Source organism: Athene noctua, chromosome 3 (genome assembly GCF_965140245.1).
Source record: "Athene noctua chromosome 3, bAthNoc1.hap1.1, whole genome shotgun sequence".
Taxonomy (NCBI): Eukaryota; Metazoa; Chordata; class Aves; order Strigiformes; family Strigidae; genus Athene; species Athene noctua.
In genome coordinates this window covers 5,299,730-5,318,065 of record NC_134039.1, presented here as the reverse complement: position 1 = coordinate 5,318,065, position 18,336 = coordinate 5,299,730, and the positions used below count along the sequence as shown (strand labels likewise).

At 36.8% G+C, this 18,336-nt stretch overlaps 1 protein-coding gene across 7 annotated transcripts in view; it reads right to left on the bottom strand.

Annotated features, from left to right (window-relative positions):
* Window positions 1-3,553: 3,553 nt before the first annotated feature.
* Window positions 3,554-18,336, bottom strand: part of CCDC91 (coiled-coil domain containing 91) — a 150,511-nt gene continuing 135,728 nt past the window's right edge. For all 7 annotated transcript variants that reach the window (XM_074901206.1, XM_074901211.1, XM_074901204.1 and 4 more), the window contains one exon: window positions 3,554-4,737. In XM_074901206.1, the coding sequence (XP_074757307.1) occupies window positions 4,615-4,737 (123 nt within the window). In that variant the 3' untranslated portion in view covers window positions 3,554-4,614. The remainder of the gene's footprint in view (window positions 4,738-18,336) is intronic.

Genomic DNA, 18,336 nt, shown 5'->3' with positions numbered 1-18,336 from the left:
ATACAATAAACAAGATCAATTAATTTTTTTTTTTTTTTTTTTTAAATACACACTATACAATAAACAAGATCAATTAATTTTTTCTTTTTGTGTGTGTGTTGCTAAATACTGTGTTATCACTAGCACCTCCAGTTGACTCTCACCACTTTCAGGACATTACTATAGGTCTTTATTGTGTAATACGACCAGTACTTACCACAGAAACACCGTAACACACGACAGGGCACGTGGCAAATGTGTATCTGTAGCGAATGGCAGAAAGCAAGACCGACCTTTTGCTCCACTTATGAGGGACCTCGATGAGGGCATTTTTAGCTCCTGCATCACCATGGCAAGCGAACTGCTTAGGTAATGTCTACAATGAGAAGTCTACACACCGCAGTGCTTTTCCTTTAGCTAAAGAAGCTTTCAAAGGCAAATACAAAACTTGAGCCAAAGAGAGTGCAACTCAGATGGTTTCCCCATGATGTTCAGCTGTTCAAATCTGAGCCTAATGCAGCAGCAGCATTATTAGCTTTATGCAGGCTTAAAAAATAATACAGAAAACTCTAAAACTCTGCTTAAGCTATGCTAGCAGATAAACCATTGATTCTTGAAGCCTTAGAAAAACAGTATGCCTGGACAGATCACAGAAAACATTTGTTCTGTCAGTTCCTGCAAGCCCACTCGATTGAACTGAAGTCCCAAATTACACCCATGCAAAAAAGCATTTTCCAGACCAGTGCTTCTTCGGCACGTTTATAACCCATTGATGAAACAGGAGTGCCAGAGATGTTATAAAGTCTTCCTATACAGTATTCAGCCTGTTCATGTAAAAATTCTGAAGACAATCTCATCCACAAGTTAGTGACTCCTGCAACAGAGCTTATAGTACCTAAACTAGTGAAAAGAAGTGATGTATTCCAGGGAGCTCGGCGTAGGCTGCAGTGCAGCTGGGGGAGCAGGAAGGTGTAAATGCCTAGTTAGACCATGCCGTGCTCTATGCTTTAACACTGACCCATCTGGCATCAAGAAAGCCCAACTAGCTGGAAGCCCCAATAACAGCTCATTTTACACTTGCATAATTAATACACTTCCATTTGATAACTGCACTGACACCGGACATGATTTGAAAGTGAGCATAAATTATATCTGTGTCCCCTTGATGAACAATTTTTATCAGTGGCTATTTGCTGCTAGGAAACAGGATGAAATCTTATCGCATATTGCTTCCACCCAAGGCATGAGGAAAAAAAATCTGTAAACTCAAACATGTGGACACAGAAAATACACAGTGGAAGAGGAGGGTCTGGAGTGCTATAAGGGAGTTTCAGTGTGAACAGAAATTAGGCTCTTTAAGGTCATGTCTGCAGGGATTATTTCAGACAGTCAGGAATTAGTATTGCCATTGACTGAGCTGGCAGGACATGAGGCAACTTTTGATCGGACGCCAATGTAAAGATGCACAAAAAATCTCAAAACACTAATGCTATCTCAGGCTCTGGAATGACTGCTGTTTTTTTCTTTGTTCTGCCTTATTATGATGGAGTGAAGGAATTCAATGTTTCACAGAATTCGGGTGTCATTTGTCAATGAGATTCTTAGAGCAAGGCAAAAATTCAAATATTCCTGTATCTTAACTACAGACAGCGTACAAAAAGTGTGTGGCAAACGTTTTCTTCTTTGTAAATGACTTGTACACCCATAGTCTCAGAGCTAATCTAGAAGTCTGTAATGGAAGCAGATAGGGAGCCAACAGAAACGTACAGAAATATAACACGAATGTGTAGGACTGTATGCCATCACCAATATTCAGTATTAACTTAGTAAACTATTAGTACAAATCCCACTGTTCTGATCTTCTTTGTTCTAGACCATCAAGTAGAAGCGTTAAAATAGGATGGGCCTGACTGACACCAGCAAAAGATACCATTACGTACACTGGATCTACTGGTACCCTGCCTTTTAGGTAACTTTTAATACACACAACTGATTGTTTAGAAAATCTTTACAAAACAAAATTTATGGTTTATTTCTAAAATAAAATACATAATCGTATATATCATGTATTGTATGAACTTGGGTTATGTTCTAGACTGCAGACTCACTTGCTCGAACATTTTGGTTCTTGCATTTTGATTCTAAGGATTAGTTCTAGGTCTTCTTGTTTCTCTCATTACGTATCAGTCTTGCAAAAATTGTTACACTAGCAGACATGCCTCAGAGGCAGGCAAAGTTCTACCCTGTAGGCTGTGAACATCTTATTTTCTCTTATTCTTCAGTCTGTATGTAAGAAAAAAAAAATAAAAAATTGTGATGTCACCTTCTAGAAGCTAGACAGGGGTTTGCAAACATCTCCCTACTTTCCCTCCTCCCAGATTTCCACAGACTGTATTCTTCTGTGGTTAGGCAGAAAAAATGAAAAATAAAACTAAGCTTTACAGGTTCAGATGTATGTGGAGAAGATGGATGCTATTCTATGCTCCAAAGCTCACATACTGGGTAGGTCTTTTTCTGCTGGATAACCGAATTTTTTCTCTGAGACTTGAAGTAATCCAAGTTCTCAATCTGATGTTGTATGTCCGTGGTCTAATTCTGCAGTTTTGCTTGCAGGGTAGAAAGATTAAAGGACTAAAACTGTCAAAGGCAAGAAAAAATTACCTACAGCTCTCTATGACAATCAAAATATTCAAGGGCTGAGATTAAACAACCCATCATGTTCTAATGGGAAAGATACAACATAGTCGCCAGTGAAATCTTACTGACTCCAATCATAAGCTTCTGCAAGAACTTTACATCTCGTTGCAAGTCAGAACACAAAACTCTTTAGTAGTAAAATGCTGATATACCATTAAGGCTCTGGCTTTGATGTGGAACACTTTGAGGTCTTTAGTCAAAAGGAAAACCATTCCATGTACAGGCCTAGAAGCAAAAACAAGAATGTTGAAGTTCATGTAGGAATCTGCTCATACCACATTTCCACAATTAAACATAGAGTCTTAGACAGCAGTAGACAATCAATTTCATTTTACACTGGCTCCACTTTCCAAAAAAACCCACGGGGACAGCTGTGTCATCTTTGGTGCAGTTGACAAAGACAAGAATTTCACTGGCTTAGGAACAATAAATAAGTAGGCGACTTGTTAACACTGAAGTATTTTTTCATCTGCCAGAAGAAATGAAAACTGATCAGTCAATCAAGAAACATCAGAAAGATGACTGGATCTTCATCTATTTGTAGGGTGAAGGCATCATCTAGTAAAATCAGCATTATTTGCATCTTCAGTGAACGTTTGCATATAGAAGACAAAACCTTTGGTTTTGATTACAAAAATGAAGCACAGAAAAAGGTTTAAATAAAGACCTAAATTCTGCAATACATATTTCATATTCATATCCAGCCATTTGGTGTTTCCTTATTACTATAAAAAAGTAATTTATGAAATGTGACTGCTGATTTAAAAAAACAGTCAAACAAAAAACCCCACCACTGAATAACAAGAACCACACTAAAAAAATGCCCATAAGTCCCCCACTGAATCACAAGCTCACCGTGAGAGGTATCATTCACAGTTTATTTACATTCCTAAGCATGAACATTTATTTTCCCTTATTTCATTCAGAACTCTTGTATAACTAAGGCCCCAAATCTACAATCAATAGAGTGTAGGCACAGAAATTCCGTTCCACGCTGCTGTTAGCAAGACTAGAAAAACCTATGACTTGATCCAAAGTCCAATAATGTTAGTGGGGAGTTTTCTGCTTCCTTCAATGGGTTTAGAAAGGGCATCTGAGGTCAGGAAGCTGCACTCCTTATTCTGTCAGAAATTCCACTGAAGCAGTGCAGTATCAGTCTCCACATAATTACATACATCTTCTTCCTGAAACTGAGGTCAGTCACATTAATCGTACTTTCATGAGAAAATGACTTTTGGAATCAAACTAGCTTTGTGAAACAGAAATAAAATACATACTATACATCGGTTATGGCAATGCTTTGCACTACTCTAAAGAGATGCATTGTTTAGTTTTTAAACTTTCCTATTACTAGAGCTGGAGTTGTTTATAAATGCCTAAAGAAATGCCTGTCAACACTCTTATGTTTCAGTACTGATTCTTCAGTTATACATCAAAAGTAGTAAGAATTAATCACCTCCTCAGGCTCACATGAGGAAATGCACTTGGGCAGGTACTTTGGAAATAGAGATGGATTTGTATCTATATTCAACTAAATGTGTTTCTCCATTTCTAAAAAATTTCAAAAATCCAGATAAATTCCATCAACGCAAGATGCCAAATTTAAAACAGACATAACAGGAAATTTTTTTCATCACTGTTGCAGTTATCTAAAACTTCAATCATGGGCTACTAGAAAATAGAATGAAAGAAAAATCATAAATAAAACCAATTTTTTCCCAGGGATTTTTTTTCCCTCCCATATTTGCAATCTGACAATAGTAGTGAAATAAATAAATAAATAAATAAAAGAACATCACCCACAAATACTTCTATCAAATATAGTTTCAGATCAATCTCGAATCAGTGATACAATCCCAAAAGATGTGAATTTATTTCTTATTTGCTGGATTGAGATCTGCAGCTTCACAAATCACACTATCAGTGGTACTGAGTATGTCAGTCCTTGTCTTCCTCTGTAGTGGTTGGCTCTTCCTTTAATAAAACGCTCAACTGTTTCTGTGCACATGAGAGGAAAAGTTCCAAACTATGCAGATTCCTCTGACGGACGACTTGATCAAGCTGTTGAAATGAAAAAAAAAAAAAAAAAAAAAAAGAAGAAGATAGATCAACTTTTAAGAAAACTTGGAAACAAATGCTGGCATTTGTCAGCAAAAATTCAACCCTATTTAACAACAAAAATCCAACAACCAAATTCAACAACAAAAGAACCAAAGAACCTCAGTAACTTCTATACGTGCAATTCAGTAACAACTTTTTAAGGAAGTATTTGAGTTTCTTCAAAACAAGACATGCATAAGGCTAAAAGTACCTTTCCAACAGCTGTCAAAATCCTACACAAGAAATCTGAAAAAGCTAAACAGCCTAGCTGCCACACTAGATAAATCCCCGCAGCATCTTTTAAAATTGCAGCTGTTGCTTTTATAAACGATACTGCATCTGCTTTAAAATGAACACTACATAAACTGCATATTGAAAAATTCAGTCTACTGTTAATTTAAATTTAAATGGCAGCAGGTTTAAATAGTTCCCCGAGGAAAAGTGGTCATATTTTCTGCCTTTTTTTTTTTTATTCCAATATTTTATTGGAGTCCCCTACTGTCAATGTGAACTATAGAGTTACTTGCAGTGAAGACAATGGCCCTTTCTTCCCCACCAAAAAAGATAAGAACACAATAACAAAACTAGGTAGGTTATGCCATATAAATGACATAGTTATTTGAATTTTCTTAATATCATAACATTAATAAATAAAATGCACTGCAGAATTCCTTCCATTTGAATTTGAAAGTTCAAATATCAAACAATACCACAATTGAGAGATGCTTTCGACTTGACTGTCCTTTAACCAGCCACAAGTTCAACTAAATACACATATAACGATGACACAGGGCGACACTGAAAGTCAGTGGTACAAGGCTGACAAGACATAAAAGTTCTGCCACTCAAGAGAAAGGAATTAACAGAACTTGGAAGAAGACCAGCTCTGCAATTCTGTTCAAGTGTTGCGCACAAGTCCATAAGCAATGTCTCAAACTCTGTAACACCAGCAAAATGCTAACGTGAGGCTACGTGGCCCCAGCGGATAGAGCAACTGGTCAAGCAGACTGGTGGCAATCATCTGCAAATGGCCTTATTTTTCCCCAAAATACATCGTGCCATATGTATCTAGCACTCACAGCTTTAATTACAGCTTTCAACAAAACCACTGATCCTATGGTATTTCTCTGCACATATATGCTAATCCTTCAGCAGTCCAGTCAGTTGCACTAACAATGACTTGAATGGACATTTTGTTTTATAAGATATTAAAAAAAAAATAATAAAGAACGCAAGGCAAAATTACTGATACCTTCCCACTTCACTCTGAAAATGCACTCAGGGTATAGCTGCAGCACTGTGACTGAATACACAAAGGCAAACATTTTTATGACCCTGTGCTTTGCGGCTCTTTAAGTTCCTTTAACACGCAAAACCAGGCTCTGGTAGCCTGAACATTTTGGCATTTTGTTTCAACAGAAATTAATGTGTCCGTCTAGTCACAAGCAGAAGACACACACATATTTTCTAGAAGGCACACAATCATAAAACTCTCCTTCAGTAATACGTCTGCTTGTGCTACTTCTGCAAGTTTCCAGCTGTTGTGCAAATTTTTGCATCTCTTAGCAAAAGCAGACATTAGCGTTCCATACGCAGCCTGATGTGAACCTAGCCCGCTGATTTACAACAGATTTTAAAGCAGATCTAGTTCAAATAAATTTCAGAAAAGTCTGCTCTTGATATATTTAAGTAACAGCTGCTACTGACAAGAAAATGAAAGGCTTAGAAACAGTAAACTAAGTTCTAAAGGAGCTGTATCTAGAAAAGACAATCTGGGAACAAATGAACAACGTAAAAAAACTGTTGTGATGGTGCATTTCTTCTGATTTGAAAGGTGTCTTGTCTCCTTCGTCTTCTCTGGTCTGGAATATAAAGAACAATTTGCATGGGGAAGCTTGCAGATGTTTTTGTGCTTGTGACCCATATTTCTCTGGAGAATGGGCAGATAGAGTGCAATTCACACAATATCATCTGTTATGTCTTAAGAAAGAACATGTGAAAGCTCTTTCTTTAAACATCTTATCAAATCCTGTTGCTTCTGGTAGATGAATCAGTTGGAGGAGCTTAGCATGAAGCTAATTTTCAGTGGTTTTCTTTTACTGCATATTATATCATCTATACTGCTAGATAGTTCTTTGTCGAGCTTTGACCAAGAGCTTTGGCTAAATGCTCCATTTTCTTGCAGATTCTGCTTTAAAGGGTTCAAAGTAGCTTGCCAGATGTGTCTTGTGATATGCTGCTGTTAACTTTCTTTACCAAGGCAGCAATCTCAAATTGTATATGGTTAAATTTATTTCACCAAGTACTAATGTAAATGTTTAAAGTCTGCAGTGATTGGCTGCAATACGAACAAAACAGAATTTCTTCAGGCTTGAGAAAGATTTTAAAAGTCTCAAATGAATTAAGTACACATTGGAGGAGTCTTTGTTGAACTCAAGTGGTTAGTTGGTAGTCTCCCTTTGTGCATAAGAAAAGTTTATTGCTTGTTAAAAGTTTATGTAAATTCAATAACATAAAAGTTCAGAATTCAGTTGCCCCTCGTCTGCTCAGTTTATGAATAAGCTTTGCCTTGAGCACTGTGTTTTAAAATCCTTCCATGCTACAGTAAATGACAAAACACTCTGAGAAGACTTGGGATCTTCTCATAGCACAAAATGAGAAGCAGCAAAATGATGCTGGCTTTATGAAAATGGTACATTTGCATGTATTCGGGAGAACACTGCTATTAATGGAGAAATTTACTGCGAAATAGAAACAAATCCAATGAAGTTTTGTTATATAATATATTGTTTAATGAAGTGTTAGCAACGGACGCTTTTTTTTTTTTTTTGAACAGTGCCCCAACACCGCTTGCATAATACACCACGAGATGTAAAAATATTTAAGTAAGGCATTTTAGACCTTGTTTTTCTAAACAGTCTTCCCTCTATATTTTTAGGTCCTGTTCACTTCATGGAATGATCTCATTACTTAAACAAACATAAATGGACATCTGGCAAATTCAAACTCCATGTGACTCATATGCAAATGAATAACATATTAGGGATGGAGCATTCAAACAACTAAACCAATCCAACTGTTGTAATTCTATAGATACTGAAAAATACACCGTCTTGGTCCAGATCTACCACGAGAGGGCAATTTTCTACATCATATCATCACTGTTGTTATTACTGATCAATGTTTCTCTTCCACCATATGAAATCTATTCAGTTCAAAGTTCCCAGTTCTGTGCTTTGTGTCCTATTGGCACAGCTTTAATTACATCAAAGTTTTAATGTCCCTGAAGTTTATTATTTTAAGTTGCTCAACAGTATCTTTTTAACTCCATACAGATTAATTTTTTTTTTTTTTTTTAAGAACCAGAAGTTGCCTCTCTATGTACTCGCATGGAACCTCCTGAGGAACTGGCTATATAAGATTTGGAAAAGCCATTCCTGAACTCAGAATCACAGAATCATCTCGGTTGGAAAAGCCCTTGAAGCGCCTCCAGTCCAACCATGACCCTCACCCTGACCATTCCCAACTCCCCCAGATCCCTCAGCGCTGGCTCAGCCCGACTCTTCAACCCCTCCAGGGATCCCGGGGACTCCCCCCTGCCCTGGGCAGCCCATTCCAACGCCCAACAGCCCCTTCTGCACAGAAATCCTTCCTCAGAGCCAGCCTGACCCTGCCCTGGGCAGCTTGAGGCCATTCCCTCGGGGCCTGGCGCTGGGGCCTTGGCTCCAGAGACTCATCCCCCCTCTCTGCCCCCTCCTGGCAGGGAGTTGCAGAGGGCCAGGAGGTCTCCCCTCAGCCTCCTCTGCTCCAGACTGAACCCCCCCCAGTTCCCTCAGCCGCTCCTCATACGACATGTGAACTCCATAGGGTCTATACCACTCCCTCAACTCCCATAATCATTGAGATACATTCATTTTCCAAAAATGAGCTGATCCTTGCAGGACTTTCTAACACACTCACAGCTGTTTTTTTCCCCTGTATTTAAACCTTCACTCCACTTTTGAGGTCTAAGTGTGATTTCACCATCCTTCTGGCCAAAGATGACTGGATGAGACTCCCTGGGGGGTCCCGCCTCAGTCATATCTCTAGACCACCCAGAATGAGGTGCCTTTGAGCCACAAAACTCATGCCCTGAAGGCAGGCATAGGCCTCAGCAGAAATCCCATCACTGGATGCAAGAATTTGACTTGGGAAATAAAAAGAAAGGCTCACAGGTAACTGTGCAGAATGCTGCCACCAGGTGACTGCTTTCACCCCAGGCTGCTCTGCTCTGCTTTTAAGTCAGTCCATCTTCTTCTGTATCACTTCATAAACCCATAGCTCAAACCAAAATAATTATTCTTAGCTCTACATTTTATTAGCTTTTATCATGCAGCTCAAATTTTCTGTAAAATGGAGTGAAAGCCTACATGGCCAATGACTGAATGAGAAAGCAGTTTCTTACACAAATAGCTGAGCATGCACATCCTCTGTGTTTTCCCCTTGTAATATCTACCTGCAAATAGATATGTTTCCATGGCATATGCACTTAGTTTCCTCTACTAAATATTCTCCAACCTGTTAAACATTTCAAATTGCTAGAAGAGAAATCCAGTCAGAACTCTATAAATAGTACTATATGTCAGAATTATATTATCCATTACTAGTAACTAATAAAATATCTTATGGAAAACATAATTTTTGGTTTAAGGATGAAATTCTGATCTCACCATAGTAAAGATATGTTTCATTATTCATCTCACTGTGGCTTGAAGTTCACCCAGAAAACTGAAGAAAACTAAATGAATGTTACATATGGCTCTTCAAGTTTCCCTTTTATAGAAACACCAAGATGTTTAAAAGTGTATTTTTCAAAGCTATTTCTCAGACAATGCTGTTTTCCAATGCCAAATATATTTGTAATTGTAGAAAATGGTAGCTGCATTTATACAAATATGTACTGAACAATTTATCTGTACTTCAAATGATAATCTGATGATTAATGTATTCAAATGCAGCTCAGCTCACTATTCTGGGTCTGTAATACTAACACAAGTTGCAATCTTCTTTTTGTCATGAGATTCAACAAATACAATGACCAGAGATTTAAAAAGAGCAGAGATATTGAGTAAAATTTTAAATTTTACTTTCATTACTGCTATGTTTCATAGCTGATCACACATACGTGTACTGTAAAACAGATAAAAACCAATCATGCCATTATAATTGAATGAAGTAAAGCAGCTCTCCTTAAAGCTTATAAAATAAGAAATCAGGTTTTCAGTCCTGTAGATTTCTTATGGCACTCGTGCAAAGTAGTACATCAAGAAAACCTTCCAGTTTATATGTTTATATTCACCCCCAAAAGTGGGGCCGGTTGGTAGGGGAAGACTTCAAATCCTGCAAAGTAACCTTTTCACTCAAGGAAAGTCCTGTTCATGCAAAGACAGGAAATTTCAAAGGCGAAATGAATGTTTTGGGGAATTGAAAACATAGAAACTGCTGTGTAAGAGAATGTGTTGTGAAGATCGAGTTTGGCACGTCTAGATCAGTGAGGCTGATATGAAGGATTTCCCATTTATTTGTTGTTTACAAGTAGCTGCTTGTTAGCCGTTGACTAGGATTCACTGCCAAGGTAGTTCTTTGAAGTTGAATATTGATTAGTCACAAGTAATTATTTATAGACATCATCATGGCATCATTATATTTTTTTCAAAGGACTAGTAGTATGAGCAATCCTACATATTTTCTGTCTCCTTTTTAAGTAAAGTTCAGTAGGAAGAGGACATTTGAACACTGTAGGTAAAAGCAATTGAGATTTTGTTGTAACATTTGACAAAATTTCTTTTTTTATGCAGTCGTCATTTCTCTACATATTTTCATTACTGATAAACATAGCAATGCTTTTCCTGTTAACTATTTGCAAACTATAATTTCTATTTCTTACTTTTCTATATGATTTTATATTATATGAATTTACTAATAAAATAAATATTATATTATAACTAATAAAAGAATATTTTTTAAAAAACAGTAAATATAAGGAATGATCATAAACATACTTCAACGGATGCATCCATGGAGGATAGAATACTAGTAAAAAGTGTTGATAATGAAAGACTGCTTTCCTACATATTTATCTACTTAATAATTAAGGATTAGAGTAAAAAATTCAAGTCCCTTTGAAATCAGTGGAATCAAGAATATACTTCAGTTAAGTATAAGGAAGAATTTATGACTCTTGATTTGTTCATGCACGTAAATAATTTACTAAAAAATTCTGTCAGTGGCATTCTTTGCACAGAGACTCATTCCACATAGCCAATATGATGTTAAAAATATACTGGGTTGCTCATGGAGCAGTTCATCCAGATGTAACGCAACTGCTTGCTTAGAGTCAACCATTGATGTTGCTACTGAATTCACATTTAGGTATTTCTGTTTGGCCTAACTATATGTACATCTGTAATGATATGTATTATTTTCTTTAAATCATTTTAGCATCAGTCTGCATTATGAAATACAGTACTGATACTTCTGAACAACGATCTGAACTTCAGTGCTAACTGGATAAATGACTGTATATTAATTCTGTAGCCACTTTCTAAACATTTTTAGAGAAAAATTATTTCAGAAAAATTATGGGTTTTCTTGTATGATTAAAATAGTAGCTTTTGCACCATCCTCCTGCCCTTGAAATGGACTATTGCAACTTAATGTTAGGATTCTTCACATATACTGTACTGGATATTGGCTAACGCACCCAGAGTTCAGCAGAACATTACAGTTTAATTACAGACTCAAAAATGTCTTCTCATGTTTTGATCAGTAGACGTCCCTCTTTGAGGAAAAGTCAAAGATGGAGGTTTGTTTGGTACAATTTTTACGATGTATAGGTTTTGTTGGGGTTTTTCCCCCACAACTAACTCACACTAGTGAACGAGCCTGACATGATTCTGAAAAATTCTGTAGCTGCAGAAGTTCAGCTTCGTGATTATATTTTCTAGTAAAACTGCGGGCTCAGAACTCTTTCCCAGTGCACTGACATGAACTTCTCCCCACAGATTCAACAGAAGGCTTAAAAAAATTCCCTAGCACATTAAATAGACCATATAAAAAAATTATTACCTTGAGGAACCTGCAAATCTGAGAGTTGGATGAGGAAACAATGAACTACTTCCTCTCATTTCTATAATGGATGAGAAGGAAAACAGATCCATATGGTACATATGTGTAGCAGAGCTTATTTTAGAGTTAATCCCAGAACAGGACATTTTTGTCTGTCCACCTGTGAATTTCTACTATTGATAACACTTACTAAGTATATAAAAACAGCGTTCTTCATGGCCATATTTTATACAGTATCTGCTACATATTAGAAAACCATCAGTGCTCAAGACTGAACCTCTAGGAAAGAGTGATGTTTAATAAATTATATTGCCATGTGAAAATGTTTCTTTCTCCTTAAATAAATAATGCTGCAACTTCTAAACCGTAAGGATTTTATGCTCTGAACTTGATCAGTGAAACCATTAAAATAATACCATATGTTGGACACATCTTTAAAACAGATTTGCCTGGTCTAGTGAAGGGGGGTGGGAAAACACCCTGTTAACCCTCTCAGAATCTCCACTGTCTCCCAGTTGGACACAGGAATGTAAGAAAATACAAACTTTCTTTCATATAAATAAGAGAAGGAAATTTGCTTTCAATCAATTGAGTACAGAAAGGAACTAAAACTGGTTGCAGCACCTGCTCAGACTACTGTAGAAGGTCAAAAATAGGCATTATCTAAACCCAGACAACCAATAATGGAAATATTTATGTTTAGAAAACACATGAGCAACCTCTGGAGTGACCTATCAATGTAACAGATTAGGAACATAGGATTCCTTGACCAAGTTATTTATAGGCTACTGCCATACACTAAATATACAGAGTTACCACAATTGTTAACTAGAATTGCTGCTTGGTCTAGTAATAAGATTCAACATACTTAAGACAAACATACAGAAATATATACAAACAGTGCTCAAGGATCTGAGTATCTTACACAATGAAATGCACTTGCACAATATTCCAAATTGAGGCCCTGAAGCTGCAAACTTTTGGATGCAGGCAAAACTCTGACCATAGTAGGGCCTCTCCCACTATTAAAGTCACCCAAGCATATTATGCGGACAGAAACCTCATTGATTTTTAAAGGTTTCCAAAACAAAAGCTTTGGCAAAAACTTGAACTTGTAGAAAATAAGCGTCTTCCTTATGGTGTAATATCAACTACATGGAAAATGCTGATTAAATATAAGGAAGTCAGATTTTTTTTTTTTTTTTTTAAATACTGATTTTTCCCTTTCTCCTCACTGTTGAGGAGCAACATTCCACTACTGATATGTGCAGATTCTGACTGTTCTGTCCAAGATCATAGGATTTTATAATACTGACATGAAAATTACAGGGAATTGTGTTAAAATTCACATCTATTTACAGTCATTGAAACAAAGCGCAGTCTGCCATTTCTGGTTCCCTCCTACGAGGAAACATCTACTAAAGCACTCACTATCTTCAGTGTCAGTACATTCTGCTTCTCTTTCTAAATAATAATAACAAAACCCAAATCCTGTATCACCACCCTGTATTCTTCTCCTGTTTAATGAATGAAGAGTACTAAACAGACTACTTAAAAATTAGGAGAGCAAAGTTCACAGTTCCACTACTAAACCAAATAACAAACCAATTAAATTTGGTACCTGTACATTCAATGAACAATGCATATACTTGATGTAATGAAAGAGTAGAACAAGGAATTATTTAGCAGACTTTCTCATGTTTTATAGACTACAGGCTGAGTAACACTGGTTTAGACTGGGTTGGTTTCAAGTAAACCCAACTTCCCACGTGTTATGCCACACGGGACCAATTCATATTTTTCCTCTGGGCAAGATATTTTCTACTGGCTGTGAGAACAAAAAAAAAGAAAAAAAAAAAAAAGGCAAGAAATTATTTGAGATGGATATAAATCACAGAGATACTGATCATCCCCTATTTATTCAAAATACTTTTCTGTTATCCCTGTTGATACTTAGCATCTTAACTCTCATGATACTTCTGTGAATGCTGTTACGGTTGTTTTATAAATGGAGCCATGTGAGTGAATCTATGTGATGTATGTCTTCCTGACCAAGATCTGATTCTACCCAGCATGGAACTCAGCAGTGTCTGCATAATCTCTGAATAATAAATGGTTAGCGTTTAGTTCTGGCAAGTGTCTGTATGGCTTCTGATATACACTAGATTACAGGCCCCACACAAGGCAGGCACAAAGCAGAAAGACTTACCACAACATAATTAAGGGCCAAATGCATCAGATCACCTCCTTTGATATGGAAGAAGGAACTAGAGATATACACCACCACCTAAATGAAGGATTTATAAGACACTCAGACTGCTTTCTATCCAGGCTTGTCAGATCCTGAGTCCACGTTGAGGGCAGAAGTCCTTAATAGATTTTTTCTTTTTTAAATCTTGAACTGTCTTAAGTACACAAGTCAGTCTCAGGCACCATCACATGCTGTTTTAATATGGCTACAAATGACTTGGCAGAGATTACACACGGCTTCTGTGGAGCTTCATAACCACAAATTACCATCTCTCCAGGAAAGTGCCTGAAGACTATCAGACTATGCTTCCTGAAAAGCCCTGAAGTGGAGGGCTGGCTGCTTGATCTGGTCCTAAAGATCTCCTTCATTTATCAGTATGTGGACATGTTCCAAATTAATCCATGGTAAACATGTTTGGTTAAAAGCAATAGCAATTTTCCTACACATATAAATTGCTATTGTTATCAAACCAAATAATAAAAAAAAAATGTTATCTGATGGGCTCCTGGTGAGTCACGCTCATAGAATTGCCTTCCAGTATTAAGATGATATCTACAGAACCGGATTAATTAAGCCTAACTGAAAAGCAAACAGCAAATAAAGGCGTTAATAAGAACAATATTTTTTATTACTGTGAGAATGTATTTTAAACTATCAGGGAATAAGTATGTACAATAGAAATGATGACTGCATGGTGTTTGCAGCAGACACAAACTGAAAAACTACTCTAATAATGTGCACGGCTGGGCAACCATAGGGTAAATCTTTCCACAGTTGTACAACTGCTATTCCATTGCCATGAGTGCTTTCTAAATAGCTACATCTAACGGGAATCTTCATTAATAGGAGATTCACCAGGAGCACAATTTCCTCACCTCTAGAAGAAATACAACAGATGGTTAACAATAGACGTCACAGAGAATCACTGTTTTAGGCTGGGAGGTGAAAAATAATGTTATATACAAAGCTGAAACTACAGATAACATAGTCAGACTGTAGTTGTTCTACTTAGATACCAAGGAGACTGGAGTTACATCACAATTATTTGAAAGTTGCTGTGAAGTTGTAATACTATGCGCCACTAGCAGTCTCTAGAGCAAACTGACCCCTTCCAACACACTGGAGTTTGGTATATATTGAAGTAAAATGAGAAAAAAATCCCACCTTTTAGTTTTCAGGAGCACTTGACTTAACAGTCAGGTTTTCAGTTTTCATTTTAATGAAGCTTTAAGATGTGACAGGATGAAACAGTATATACTTGAAGATAGGCAAAGATGATATCACACGAAATACAGATATCTTTCTAAAATTACTATTGTAGATTAAAAGTTGATGGATTCACGTGAAGAAATTCAACAAGGGATCAGCCTGCAGTGAATCTGAGATAAATTTAGCATTAAGTCAGTGGTAAACATATGAATGGATTAAAATAAGTAATTAAACATTAAGTTTCAGGGAACAGAAAATTAATTTTGCACTCTTCAGATAGGTGCTTTTGAGACCACACTTACTACTGGACTTCTCCTTCAGTATTGAAGGGATTGCAGCTTTTGCTTTTTGATGACAGACACATTTTACTGGAAACCTCAGTTTGGAATTTAAAGCCAAACTACTGCAGCAAAATTCAGGACAGCTGCTGGAGAAGCACTTCATAAAGCTGCAGCTGCAACAATGTCATCAAAGACAAGACCTCCTTGTTTCAAAACATACCAGACTGAGTACCCATGGCTCTCAGCAGGTCATCACTTACACCACCACAAGCGGAAGATTCTAAAGGAGGAGGAAAAAAATCACCAGCAAAACATAATAATCTGCAAGCTTTTTGCTCTACACAACTCCAAATTACTTCTGCAACTGTCAGCCAGTGGAGACTTCTCAACAACATGGGTACAGTATATTCCCCAAAGCAGCTTCCTTTGGTTACTAGGCTGGCTATGCTGCTGCTTTTCCAGATGGAGATTTGTACTATGGCTTTGGAGAGCAAAAACAACATCAGGGACATACAACCGCAAAGAGAATAGTAGTTTTTTACCTTGGCAATACCTTGTTTTACATTATGAAGAAAAAAGACAAGGAACTGTTATTAAGAAAGGAGGGGTAGCGGGGGTGGCCAAAGGAGGAAAAAAATACACTTGTCCAAATAATACGAGTCAGTAGTCTACAGCCAAAGCAGGAAAAAAAACCCCACCATATATTCATATTAACGAGAGAGAGAGAAGTCATTGAAGCATCTTGCTAAATTTCTAACGCAAGGGTAACGACTGCTTAGTCTTTTTATTATTCACGCTGACTTGAATGCAAAAAGTAAACAGGAAACCACAGCATGTTGCTTCATTTATCTAATCTTACTATTGCTGTAGGTAAGAAAAATTACTTCGTTACATGTTTCTCTAGCTTCACAGACAACTTGATTAAGTCTCAAATTTTGATCCCACTGGCTTTGCTGCAGGAATCCAATTGCAGGAAATAATCACAGGAAAGATTCATCAAAACACATATGGTAAGGCCAACTTTCCCATCTACTTTTTTAAATTAAAGTTCAGCAGAAGGGTAAAAACAGTAAAGAAAGAGATATAACTGAAAAATAGAGCACGGATGTTGCAAGATTTGGGATAAAAATAGCTTGAGAATTTCTGCATATAACCAGTTCTGAAATGTTTCCAGTAATTCCCCAGCTAAAAACCCAACAAAAAAAGTTAACAGATAAAGGTAGCGAGGTTGAAGTATCTTCACATTAAAGGGCTTAGGTGTAAATTAGAAGTGGAACAAAAAAACCTAACACTGAACTCTTCCTTAGCTGTAGCAAAACATATTTAGGAACAGAATAAACCATCCTCATGCACAAAGTTATCGACTCATTTTATTTGTACAGTGAGCAAAAAAAGAAAAAAAATTAATTCCTTCTCAAATCTGTACAGCCGAGGGAATCTGGTAAGTAACGGGATTTTGTGGTGGCCCTGCAGTTACTCTAGGCTTATCCTATCCTGCTACATGGGCAGAGAAATTCTACAGACCACAAGATTATTATTATTATTATTTTTTTTTTAATTAAAATGCATGTGAGTTCTGGATTTTCACAACACAAATACGGAGACCACAAGAGTGTCCTTGCATGTCATGGAACACAATGGGAAAAAGGGCCTTCTGTTTTCTGTCCTTGTCTCTTCGGGACTCAATTCTAATGTCATTAAAATGGTATCACAGAAATCTAGGGATGGAAGAGACCTTGACCCAACTTCTGATCTTTGCACTGAGAACTCACAATAACGTCAAGAGTGGAACAATTGTCTCTTCTCTCTTGCAATTTGACAGCCTTGCAGGTGCATGCCAAAACGCCTTTGCTGAGCACATCCATCATTAACTCTCTAAGGCTCTTTAGGATCTCCTTGGTGCCAAGAGAATGGTACAACAGGGATTTACAAAAAGCCAAAAAGTTGGCCTATGACTAAGAAAATAAAATTGCAGATGATTTGCTTAGCTTTAATTAATTCAAGTTGATCATATTGAACTGATTAAACTTTGCACATAGTACAAAGCAATGTGGATTACACTAAAAAGAAGAAAATTTGTAACTGCTGCTGTGTTACTAAAGTACCTGATTATACATACTCAAAAATTCTGAATTAAGAAATGTCAGTGAAACACAAATTTGGTTACAAGCATATAGATGAATTTGAAAAAAAAAAAAAAAAAAAAAGAGCAAATTAATAAAGGTTTTATGTTAATAGGAATGACAAAACCTTCACCAAGTCCTCCTCCTCAAAGCATTCACTTTTTCAGTCTAATAGAATATTAAATGTCTAACCTTCAAAATTCAGCTGACCTGTCCAACTTTCTCACTAGGATTCTAAAATAAGGGTATTTATATCCATCACACAAGGAACCATAGTTTTTTCCTCTCTTTTTATATCAGCTTCTCTTAGTCAATCTAAAGTTCTCATGAAAATGCCTATGGAGGCAAGTCACGAGTTGTATTAAAAATGAGTAACTCCACACATCTAATTAAGATCTTTGAATTTTTTCTCTACGTAATCTCAAAACAGGTTTTGAGAAAGTTGTACAGAACGCAAAGTGACCAATCTCAAAATAAATGATCTAGTTAAAATTGTCAGATTTCCAGAAATACAGTATATTGTTTAATTATAACACGGAAGGATGACTCATGAATAATACAGGAGATCCTCATTTACAGGGGACAGGAG